Here is an 11,548-nt window from a genome sequence, read left to right as displayed (position 1 = left end):
GGGCACCTGTAGTCCCAGCTACTCTGGAGGCTGAGGCAAGAGAATTGCCTAAGCTCAGGAGTTGGAGGTTGCTGTGAGCTGTGTGATGCCATAGCACTCTACTGAGGGTGATAAAGTGACTGTCTCAAAAAAAGAAAAAAAAAATCTTTACTTCAATGGAATTTCATAAAAAAAAAAATTTCAGGCAGCTGCCTCCCTACAGCCCCAGGCCCAAGCCTTGAGTGTCAGAAGCCCCAACCATAGGTTGGACTTTCAGAATTAGCACCAAGAGCTGAGAAGCTTAGGCATTTCAGGGACACAAAGACCACAAAGTCCCAGAGAAGAGAGGAGTCGGACCCACCCACCAGGGCCTGCTTGCCTGTCCATGCCAAGGCCAAGGCTGGTGGGAGAGCCAGAAGCAAGGGCGGGACAAAGTCCTGCTGGTCCCTCCTAGTTCCTGCTGTCAGCACATCCCCAGCCTGCTATGAAGCAGGCAAGTGGGTGGAGAGGTGGTCATCTGTTGATTTCTCCTATCTTACCTTAGAACTGAAGTTTCTCCTCTGCATCTAGACACCTGTGGAGGTCCCCTGGTAATACTCCAGACCCCAGCTGTGCCCTCACCAGGCTATCTGCCCAGCCCCTTCCTTTTGCCATTTGTCACTGGGCTGCATCAGAGCTGCAGCCCTTCTTGGGTCATGGGGAGGCTGTATAGCACCCTGCTCTGTGCTGAGGAACACTTTGGGCACTGATGCCAATGCCCAGCTAGAAGCTCCTCACCCCAGCAAGGCTGAGTGTGTCCATGGCTGTACCAGGCCTGTCCTGGAGAGAATGGCCCCGTTGGCAATGCATGTGCAGATGCAAAGTTATGGATACTGCATCAAGAAGTGACTGGCTTGGCTCAGTGCCTGTAACTCAGCCTCTAGGGCACCAGCCATATATACCAGAGCTGGTGGGTTTGAACCCCGCCCAAGGCTGCTAAACAACGACAACTACAACCAAAAAATAGGTGTTATGGCAGACAACTGTAGTCCCAGCTACTTAGGAAGCTGAGGCAAGAGAACTGCTTAAGCCCAAGACTTTGAGGTTGCTGTGAGCTGTGATGTGATGCCTCTATTGAGGGTGGCATTAAAAAAAAAAGGTGACTGGCTCAGTCTGGAGTCTCCAGCACTGGAAGCAAAGTGCTGAGGGCTGGGGCTATTCAGAAAAATGGAACTTGAAGAAGGCATGGATGTGATTTGTAGGGAAGAGGGAGGAATGGGATAAGGAATGTGCATTTAGCTTTAATGTCTGTAAATAGATTGGTGGGAAATACAGGCCAGGTGTTGGGACCAGACTCCTGCGAGGCCAGCCCTCTGCACTCAAGCTGTGGCCCCATCCACAACTAGCAGAGTTCTCCCAGCACATGGGGAGAGGATGGCATCTGTTTCCTTTGGATTTGGGCTAGATGAAGATGACACAGCAACTTCATTTTCCTCCTCTCCACGCTGCTGGTACCTCACAGCCCAGGTCCTGCACTCTGTCTGCCTGCTGTCGTAGAGAAAGTCCCTGTGTTTCTGTGGTGTTCCAGCCTGACGGCTGTGAGGCTGCTACCCTGCTGTCAATGGCTCTTCCCACTTAGGCCTGCAGGGATGGCCAGATGGCCCCACTTAGTGGAGACCAAGGCTTCCATCTCTTGGCAGGTTGCCTCTGGGGAAGACCTCCAGCCTTTCCTGCCCTCAGTGCAGGCGGTCTGCAGTATTCATGCAGTGGAAGATGTTACAGAAGAGTTCGTACCAGAAGAACATAAAGCCCGTGGAGAGGGCAGACTTCAGCAGGCTGGGCGTCAGGCCTTTGAATAAGCCCAGGCTACCTTCCTCTTTCAGAATCTGCTTGGCACAATCCACAAGACCCCTATAGTGCCGCACCTGGGAAGAGAAAAGTCACTCCAATTGAGTTGGCTGCTGGCAGGCTGGGCATAGCTCCCACACCTGTAATCCTTGCACTATGGGAGGCCAAGGAGGGTGGATTGCCTGAGCTAAGGGGTTGGAGACCAGCCTGAACCAGAAGGAGACCCTATCTATAAAAATAGCAGGGCGTTTTGGTGGGTACCTGTAGTCCCAGCTACTTACAAGGCTGAGGCAAGATAATCACCTAAGCCCAAGAGTTGGAGGTTGCTCTGAGCTATGACACCAGGGCACTCTTCCAAGATGACAAAGTGAGACATTGTCTCAATTAAAAAAAAAAATCAAGTTCAAGCTCCAAGGCCTGTCCTCAAGGCATTCTACCATTTGGCCTCAGCTTCCCTCCCTGACCTACGGTGTACCACTTCCACCTCTGGCCAAAGTGGGTTACACCAGTCTCTGCTTTCTCCCTGTCTAAATTCAAACTGTCACTCCAGGACAAAGTGGTAAGTGTAAAAAGGAAGTTACAAAACCTTGCATACAGTATGACTCCATTTTTATTCAATAGTACATCTGTATTTATTCATGAAAAGAAATAAAACTATACCAGAAGATTCCATGTGGTTAGCTCTCAGTCACAGTGTAAGTACAGGAGTTTTGATTTTTTCTCTATCTGAATTTTCTAAAGTTTCCTACAAAGAAGGTGTAACAAAACTCTAAGCCCAATTCCTTTTCTTCTCTCAAGTAAGGCATACTCTCTCCTTTCCCTTCCTCTGTGCCCTTCTTCTCTGTTAACGTTTGTCAGGCATGTTACGTCATGCTCTGACATCCAGATTTCCAGGATCTGGAGTAAAAGCCCTAGAATTACCCACTCTTGTCCCACTCCCACTCCCTCCTTGCCCACTGATGACAACCACCAAGGCCTTACACAAAAAGAGGAGCTAAGGAGGGATCAATTGTGAAAATCTGAGCACCTGATGAGTGATTAAGAAGAATACAATATTCCTGGGGTGGTGCCTGTAGCTCAGTGGGTAGGGCGCTGGCCACATACGCCAAGGCTGGCAGGTTTGAACCAGGCCTGGGCCTACTAAATGACAACTGCAACAACAAAAATATCTGGGCATTGTGGCAGATGCTTTGTGGTCCCAGCTACTTGGGAGGCTGAGGCAAGAGAATTGCTTAAACCCAAGAGTTTGAGGTTGCTGTCAGCTATGACATCGCCGCACTCTACCCAGGGCAACAGCATGAGACTCTGTCTCAAAAAAAAAAAAAGAATACAACATTCCTGGCCCAGTAAGGTGGCTGATGCGTAGGATCCTAACACTCTGGGAGGCTGAGGTGGGTAGATGGCCTGAGCTCAGGGATATCAGACCAGCCCGAGCAAGAGAGAGAACTCCTCTCTACTAAAAATAGAAAAACTAGTCAGGTGTGGTGGTGGGTGCCTAAAGTCCCAGCTACTTGGAAGGCTATAACTGGAGGTTTGCCTGAGCCCAAGAGATTGAGGTTACTGTGAGCTGTGATGATGTCACAGCACTCTATACTGGGTGACAGTGAGACTCTGTCTCAAAAAAGGAGCTGATTTCCTTCTCAAACTCAGCCACTCTCACCAGGGTCGAAATAAAGGCCACTGTTGCCCATATAGAAAAAATAAAATAAAATAAAAAAGGATATAACATTCCTTTCTCTGAATGGCACACACTTCTAATGTATGCTTAGTTGCTCAAATTCAATTCACCCCTTTCCTAACTGTACTGTACAGGGTTTTTTCGTTGTTTATTTTTTTGAGACAGAGTCTCACTTTGTCACCCTCAGTGGAGTGCCATGTTGTCATAACTCACAGCAACCTCAAACTCTTAGACTCAAGCTATTCTCCTGCCTCAGCCTCCCAAGTAGCTGGGACTACAGGCATCTGCCACAACACCTGGTTATTTTTAGAGATGGGGGTCTCACTCTGGCTCAGGCTGGTCTCAAACCTGTGAGCTCAGGTAATCCATCCACCTTAGTTTCCCAGAGTGTTAGGATTACAGGCCTAAGCCACTGCACCTGGCCCTCCTGGACAGGTTTTAAGAGCAGTCATTGAATCCTCTTTGGTCCAGATCCTGCCATGGTACCCAAGACTCATAGGGCTTTGCTGTGGCTTTCCTGTGTGCTTAGGGATCCCCAAGGACAGGCTGTGAGTAAAAAGGATGTGGGGAGCTGAACAATACTGCCCAAAGGGCAGGAGCTGACTGCTGGCTCTACTATGTGCTCAGGGACAAGAGTCAGAGTTCTCTGCATGAATGGCTCACCTGGCCAAAGGCAACTCGGGCGTGCTCAAACCCTCCAACCTGCAGCCGTTTCTTGAAGAGATCCAGGGGATATGTAAGGGTCTTGCTGATGACTCCTGCTCCACTGCCACAGAGCAGGTTTTTGAAGTTCCCTGAACCAGAGAAGTGGGATTGAAAGGATGAGGGAAATGCAGTCTGTGGTGGACAATGTAAAGGTCAGAAGTTCTAATCCTCCACAAGCCCAAACCCCACAAGCATCCTCTGATTTTTTTTTTTTTCCTTTTGAGACAGAGCCTCAAGCTGTATGTAGCGCTGGGCAGAGTGCCGTGATATCACAGCTCACAGCAACCTCCAACTCCTGGGCTTAAGTGATTCTCCTGTCTCTGCCTCCCAAGTAACTGGGACTACAGGTGCCCGCCACAACACCCGGCCACTTTTTGGTTGCAGCTGTCATTGTTGTTTGTTGGGCCTGGGCTGGATTTGAATCCGCCAGCTCGGGTGTATGTGGCTGGCACCTTAGCCACTTGAGCCACAGGCGCCAAGCTGCATCCTCTGATCTTAAAGAATTCGATCTAGGTCTCAGCACTTATAGCTCAATGATTAGGGCACCGGCCACACACACTGGGGCTGGCAGGTTTGAACCTGGCCCGGTCCAGCTAATCAACAATGACAACAACAATAAAAAAGTAGCCAGGCATTGTGGCCAGCGCCTGTGGTCCCAGCTACTTGGGAGGCTGAGGCAAGAGGATCGCTTAAGCCCAAGAGTTTGATGTTGCTGTGAACTGTGATGCCATAGCTCTCTGAGGGCGAGATAGTGAGACTCCGTCTCAAAAAAAAAAAGGGCAGTGCCTGTGGCTCAGTGAGTAGGGCACTGGGCCCATATACCGAGGATGGCCAGTTCAAACCCGGCCCCGGCCAAACTGCAACAAAAAAATAGCCAGGCATTATGACGGGCTAGAGTACTTGGTCCCAGCTACTCAGGAGGCTGAGGCAAGAGAATCACCTAAGCCTAGGAGTTGGAGGTTGCTGTGAAGTGTGACGCCACAGCAGTCTACTGAGGGTAATAAAGTGAGACTCTGTCTCTGGAAAAAAAAAAAAAAAAAGCAATCTAGGAGCAAGAGAGCCATACACTGCCTCTTTTGACCAGAGTGATTTTGGGGGCAGGCTGGTGGCACCAGGGGTGACTCAGGGCTGGGGAATCTGTGGCCTTGGGGCCACATGTGGTCTTCTGGATCCTTTAGTCTGGCCTTTTGATTGGATCCAAATTTTACAGAATAAATCCTTTCTGTAGCAGCCTCCCACCCCTACTACCCAGCTGGAGGCAGCAACTAAGTTCAAGGTCAGGCCGGCAGCACAGGAAGCCCCACACCTCCCCATCCCTGCCCACCAAGAACCAAAAAACCACACCCAAAAAACCAGACAGTTTGCAATCCAGACTTCTGACAAAAATGAAAACCATGACCAATCACTGGAAATAAATTTCAGTGATGCCAGTGATAGGTGTGGCAGGAACTGGAAGAATAAAGTCATCTCTCAATGGCTTCATTTGTTTTGTTCACTATATCAGAGCCAGGTATAGAGAAGTGTGGTATTTCAGCTTTTGACAGGAAAAAGTTATTTCATAGTATGAGTAGGACCATTCCCTTTGGGGTCAGGGCTGTCTCACCGCTTTTCTTTCCGTCGGTGGTTGGCATTAGCCACTCGTATGCCTGCTTCAAGGAGTTGTAGCAGGAGAACTGGAGGCCAGCATAGGGGAAGATGGCGATCAAGGTGGGGTTCAAGCCTTTGTAGAAGACCAAGGGGCCTTCGGTCCTGAACATGGTCACCACAGCCTCTTGAAGGGTTTTATACACCTGGACCCGCACACATGGAACCTGAGTGAGCTCAGAGGAGTGATTTAAGCCCAAGGACACAGCCCATCATGTCTGTTTCCCTGAGTCCATAAACCCAGCATAACTTCTGCTAAGAGGACAGTCATGGGCCAGGTATGGAGGCTCACTCCTGTAATCCTAGCACTCTAAGAGGCCGAAGCAGGAAGATCACTTGAGCTTAGGAGTTCAAAAACAACCTAATAAAGAGCAAGACTCTGTCTCTATTAAAAATAGAAAAAATTGGCTCAGCGCCTGTGGCTCAAGCGGCTAAGGTGCCAGCCACGTACACCTAAGGTGGCGGGTTCGAATCCCCAGCCCGGGCCGTCAAACAACAATGATGGCTGCAACCAAAAAATGGCCAGGCGTTGTGGCGGGCGCCTGTAGTCCCAGCTACTTGGGAGGCTGAGGCAGGAGACTCACTTGAGCCCCGGAGTTGGAGGTTGCTGTGAGCGTGATGCCATGGCACTCTACCCAGGGGGATAGCTTGAGGCTCCGTCTCAAAAAATAAAATAAAATAAAATAAAATAATAAAATTGGCCAGGCATGGTAGTGTGCACCTGTAGTCCAGCTACGTGGGAGACTGAGGCAGGAGTTCAAGGCTGTAGAGAACTACAATTGTGCTGCACTCCAGCCTGGGGAACAGCATGAAACCCCATCTTTAAAAAAAGGACTAAATATGTTCAGCATTGTTTTTTTCCATTAGACAGGGTCTGGCTCCCAAAGTGAGGAGAGAAGAGTGCCATATAAAGGATCAATAATTAGGCCAGGCATGGTGGCTCACACCTGTATTCCTAATATTTTGGGAATCTGAGACAGGTAGATCACCTAAGGTCAGGGGTTCGAGATCTGCCTGAACAAGAGCAAGATCCTGTCTCTTACTAAAAACTGAAAAAACTAGCCTGGCATTGTGGCAGGTGCCTGTAGTCCCAGCTACTCCGGAGGCTGAGGCAAGAGAATTGCCTGATTGATGTTGCTGTGAGCTGCGATGCCCTGGTACTCTACCCAGGGCAACACAGTGAGACTGTGTCCCTCTCCCCCCAAAAAATAAATAATTGGAACTACTGTGGGCTTCTCTTCAGCAACAGTAAAAGGTACAGATCATCAGTCAAGGGGAAGGCTCTGAAGAAAATACACAGAAGTTTCTGGTCACCATAACTTGTGAGGGTTTCCTCCATCTACCAAGCAGTTCTCCAGCAGACACCAGCTTGGTGTCCTGTACTTCAGTTGAATTCTGACGCCATTTACCTAGAGATAATGTCAGATCCCACAGGTTGAGGACTTAGTCCCGCAAGACTGGCTTCGACCTGGGATGCCAGGTGCAAGCCCCAGGTTGTGGCCTAAGCTTCTGGTCAGCTATAAATTAGGGTTCCCACAACCGCCTCTTGGGTTCAATAACTTGCTGAGATGGCTCATAGAACTCATAGAAATACTTACATTTATCAGTCTATTATAAAGGATATTACGTGGGACACAGACACAGGTAGATTGCCTGAGCTCAGGAGTTCCAGACTAGCCTGAGCTACAGTAAGACCCTGTCTTTAAAATTAGCCCAGCATTGGGGCAGGTGCCCGTAGTCCCAGCTACTTAGGAGGCTGAGGCAAGAGGATCAATTGAGCCTAAGAGTTTGAGGTTGCTGTGAGCTGTGATGCCATAACACTCTACCAAGGGCAACATAGTGAGATTCTGTCTCAAAAAAACTCCCCCAAAACAAAAAAACTCAAGCGGTGCCTATAGTTCAGTGGGTAGGGTGCCAGCCCCATATACAAAGGGCGGGTTCAAACCCAGCCCCAGCTAAACTGCAACAGAAAATAGCTGGGTGTTGTGGTGGACGCCTGTAGTCCCAGCTACTCAGGAGGCCGAGGCAAGAGAATCACCTAAGCCCAGGAGTTGGAGGTTGCTGTGAGCTGTGTGATGCCACAGCACTCTACTGAGGGTGATGGAATGAGACTTTGTGTCTCTACAAAAAACAAAAAACAAAAAAAAACTCAAGTGTGATTGAAAGGGGCTAATTATGAACAATAAGAGACACTCTTCTTGCTCAGGAAATCCCAAGAGTTTTATGGGCTCTGTGTCAAGAATTGGTGACAAGACCAAATATATTCTTTATTATACCCGAAGGCATTTTTGGATATTCAAGGCCTCTCTCAGGAAGCTAAATTTCAGGATGTACCCCACCAAAATGAGGGATTAATGAAGAAAGAAAAGACACAGGTTTCAGGCATCAAGAGAATTCCTAAGAGACTCCCTGCTCTCTGCTCCCTTCTCTTGTTCTCATCTCTTCCCCCACCCTCTTTCTTCTCTCTACTATAAAATAAACTTATACTTTTATACCCTAAAAAAAAAAATTCCTAAGAGAGGAGCTGGCAACTGAAGCCAGAGGCTACAGGCACCAGAGCTGAGGGGCTATGGTAGGAGATGCAGAATAGCAGAGGGCTGATGACACAAGCAAGAGACTGAGTTTGGGGTGGATTTGTGATGAGCATACAGAACACTGGGCAACTGCAAACTTCAGGAAAGACAAAAGCTAGAAAAGAAAAGGTAATCATAATGCATTTGAAGACTCAGCAGTAACAATATTTACATAATCCTAATAACATAATCACTGTGTGTTGATTTGGCCTAAATCTATCATTCAGTTGTACTAGAAGGATGATGGGGTGTGCACCAGGGTGATGGTAACAGAGGAAATCCTCATCTTCTGAGGAAGCAGTTAGTAGTTAATGTCCATAATTTAAATTATAGAATAAGAATATTACTTAGAATTAAAGAAGTAAATAATGGAAAAGTATTAATAGTAGTCACTCCTAAGGATCAGATCAGAATCAGGGGCAGATAGTATGGGGTTTTTTGGTTATAATTCATAATTATGTCTTTTTAACCTTTCTCTACCTTATACACTATGAAGCCTTTTTTTTTTAAGACAGAGTCTCACCATGTTGCCCTCTCTAGAGTGCTACGGCATCACAGCTCACAGCAACCTCAAACTCTTGGGCTTAAGTGATTCTCTTGCCTCAGGCTCCCAAGTAGCTGGGATTACAGGCACCCTGCCACAACGCCTGGCTATTTTTTTTTGTTGTTGTTGTCATTGTTTAGCAGGCCCAGGCTGGGTTCAAACCTGCCAGCCCCAGTGTATGTGGCTGACACCCTAACCACTAAGCTATGAGCACCAAGCCTCAAACTCTTGATGTCAAGTGATCCTCTTACCTTGGCCTCCCAAAGTACAGCAATAAGTTTTGTGTTTTTTTGTTTTTGTTTTTGTTTTGTTTTGCTTTTTTGAGACAGAGCCTCAAGCTATCCCCCTGGGTAGAGTGCCATGGCATCACAGCTCACAGCAACCTCCAACTCCTGGGCTCAAGTGAGTCTCCTGCCTCAGCCTCCCAAGTAGGCGGGACCACAGGTGCCTGCCACAACGCCCAGCCATATTTTTTTGGTTGCAGCCGTCATTGTTGCTTGGCGGGCCCAGGCTGGGGATTCGAACCCGCCACCTTAGGTGTATGTGGCTGGCGCCCCAGCCACCTTAGCCACAGGTGCCGAGCCTTTGTTTTTGTTTTTTGAGACAGAGTTTCACTTTGTTGCCCTAGGTAGAGTACTGTGACATCATAGCTCACAACAAACTCAAACTCTTGGGCTCAAGCAATCCTCTTGCCTCAGCCTCCCAAGTAGCTGGGACTACAGGCACCCGCCACAATGCCCGGCTATTTTTAGAGGCAGGGTCTCGCTCTAGCTCAGGCTGGTCTCAATCGAACCTGTGAGCTCAGGCAATCCACCTGCCTCAGCCTCCCAGAATGCTAGGATTACAGGCGTGAACCACCATGCCTGGCCCAGCAATAAGTTTTTAAGTCTCACTTTCCCAGACACCTTCCTTGACCCAGTCCATTCCTGCAGGTTCTGCTTCACCAGGGAGGCTGTAGGCTCCTTCAAGGCAAGGACAGAGAGCACCCCACCTCATGCTGACCACAGTCACAGATTTTACAGACTGCCCGATGAACTGAAAACTTAAGCCCTCCCTAGTTTTGCTTTCTGCAAGAAGAACCCCACTCCTATAACACCTTCCTTATCAGGCTCCTCTGCTCTGGCCCCCGACCACTCACCCTGGGCTCACCCTGAGCAGCAAAGCGGGTGCGCAGAACATCCACAGGGTGCACAGTGAGGGTGGCCATGCCAGCAGACAGTCCGCCACATATGAAGTGCATTGAGAATTCATGGTTGTTGTACATGTTGGCTCTGTGGACCAGCTCCGTCAGCATTTCAAATGACAGAAACTGTAAATCAAGTGAAAAAGTCAGTAACAGCCCAAAGGTTGGGGACTGAGACTAAATACTCCCCAAGTACACCACCTTGACCCAGATGGCACCCAGTCCTGGAGGCAAGGAAAGGTGAGGAAATGTTATTCTTGAGCAGTGACAGAATACAATAAACATAATTTTGTGTAAAACTTAGATGCCATTTTATACTCAATTTGAGTAGCCAAATACCCCAAAGTTTAAGAAGATATACGCCTGTGGCTCAAAGGAGTAGGGCACCAGCCCCATATACCAGAGGTGGTGGGTTCAAACTTGGCCCCAGCCAAAAACTGCAAAAAATAAATAAATAAATGAGATATATGAGAAAAATTATATATCAGAAAATGCCATTTTCTAACTTAATTTTCTAAGAACTGGGAAGAGATAGCCATCATCTGCTTCCTGTCAGGGGACCCCTTCAGTGCGGCTGGCGATTTGAGAATCACTCTTCCCCGGAGCACATACTGTTGAGCACCTATTCCATGGGTAACTCCCTCATGCTCAGATCTTCCTCCACACACTTCAGGGTGGCTCAGCAACCTGGTACTATCCTGCTGCTGTATTTGTTTTCTGTTTGGTTTTTTTTTTGAGATAGAGCCTCACTTTGTCACCCTCAGTAGAGTGCCATGGCATCATAGCTCACAGCAACTTCAAACTCTTGGGCTTAAGCAATTCCCTTGCCTCAGCTTCCTGAGTAGCTGGGACTACAGGCACCCACCACAACACCCAGCTATTTTATTAGAGACAGGTTCTCACTCTTGCTCAGGCCGGTCTCAAACCCATGAGCTCAGGCGATCTACTCGCCTCGGCCTCCCAGAGTACTAGGATTACAGGAGTGAGTCACTGAGTCTGGCCCGGCTGCTATATTTGTTCATCCCACTGCAATATATATTTGTGTGCCACATGCAGAGTTAGGATGGAGAGACATGTCCACCAGGTAAGTCTCTGATTTGGGGTAGTCACTGAAATGTAACAGGAAGAGAAGGCAGGGACATCTCTAGCACTAGTTGCCAGGATGGGAGTCATAGCTCTGCTACTTTCTAGCTAGTGACTTTGGTTGGGTTAGTTTAAAAAGCTCTGTCTGGGCAGCACCTGTGGCTCAGTGAGTAGGGCACCGGTCCCATATACCGAGGGTGGCAGGTTCAAACCTGGCCCCAGCCAAAGTGCAACAAAAAATAGCCAGGCGTTGTGGCGGGCACCTGTGGTCTCAGCTACTTGGGAGGCTGAGGCAAGAGAATCACCTAAGCCCAAGAGCTAGAGGTTGCTGT

The 11,548-nt window shown here is 48.5% G+C and overlaps 1 protein-coding gene across 2 annotated transcripts in view; it reads right to left on the bottom strand.

The window, feature by feature from the left end:
• Positions 1–1,253: 1,253 nt before the first annotated feature.
• SLC25A19 (solute carrier family 25 member 19) overlaps positions 1,254–11,548 on the bottom strand; it is a 15,293-nt gene continuing 4,998 nt past the window's right edge. For both annotated transcript variants that reach the window (XM_003786586.3, XM_023511064.1), the window contains exons 4-7: positions 10,089–10,259; positions 5,793–5,979; positions 4,148–4,278; positions 1,254–1,883 (exon numbers count right to left, since the gene is read on the bottom strand). In XM_003786586.3, the coding sequence (XP_003786634.1) occupies positions 1,695–1,883; positions 4,148–4,278; positions 5,793–5,979; positions 10,089–10,259 (678 nt within the window). In that variant the 3' untranslated portion in view covers positions 1,254–1,694. The remainder of the gene's footprint in view (positions 1,884–4,147; positions 4,279–5,792; positions 5,980–10,088; positions 10,260–11,548) is intronic.

The sequence above is a fragment of the Otolemur garnettii genome, unplaced genomic scaffold, assembly GCF_000181295.1.
Source record: "Otolemur garnettii isolate 467f Iridium unplaced genomic scaffold, OtoGar3 scaffold00018, whole genome shotgun sequence".
NCBI classification, from domain to species: domain Eukaryota; kingdom Metazoa; phylum Chordata; class Mammalia; order Primates; family Galagidae; genus Otolemur; species Otolemur garnettii.
This window is presented reverse-complemented; position numbering and strand designations above follow the sequence as displayed.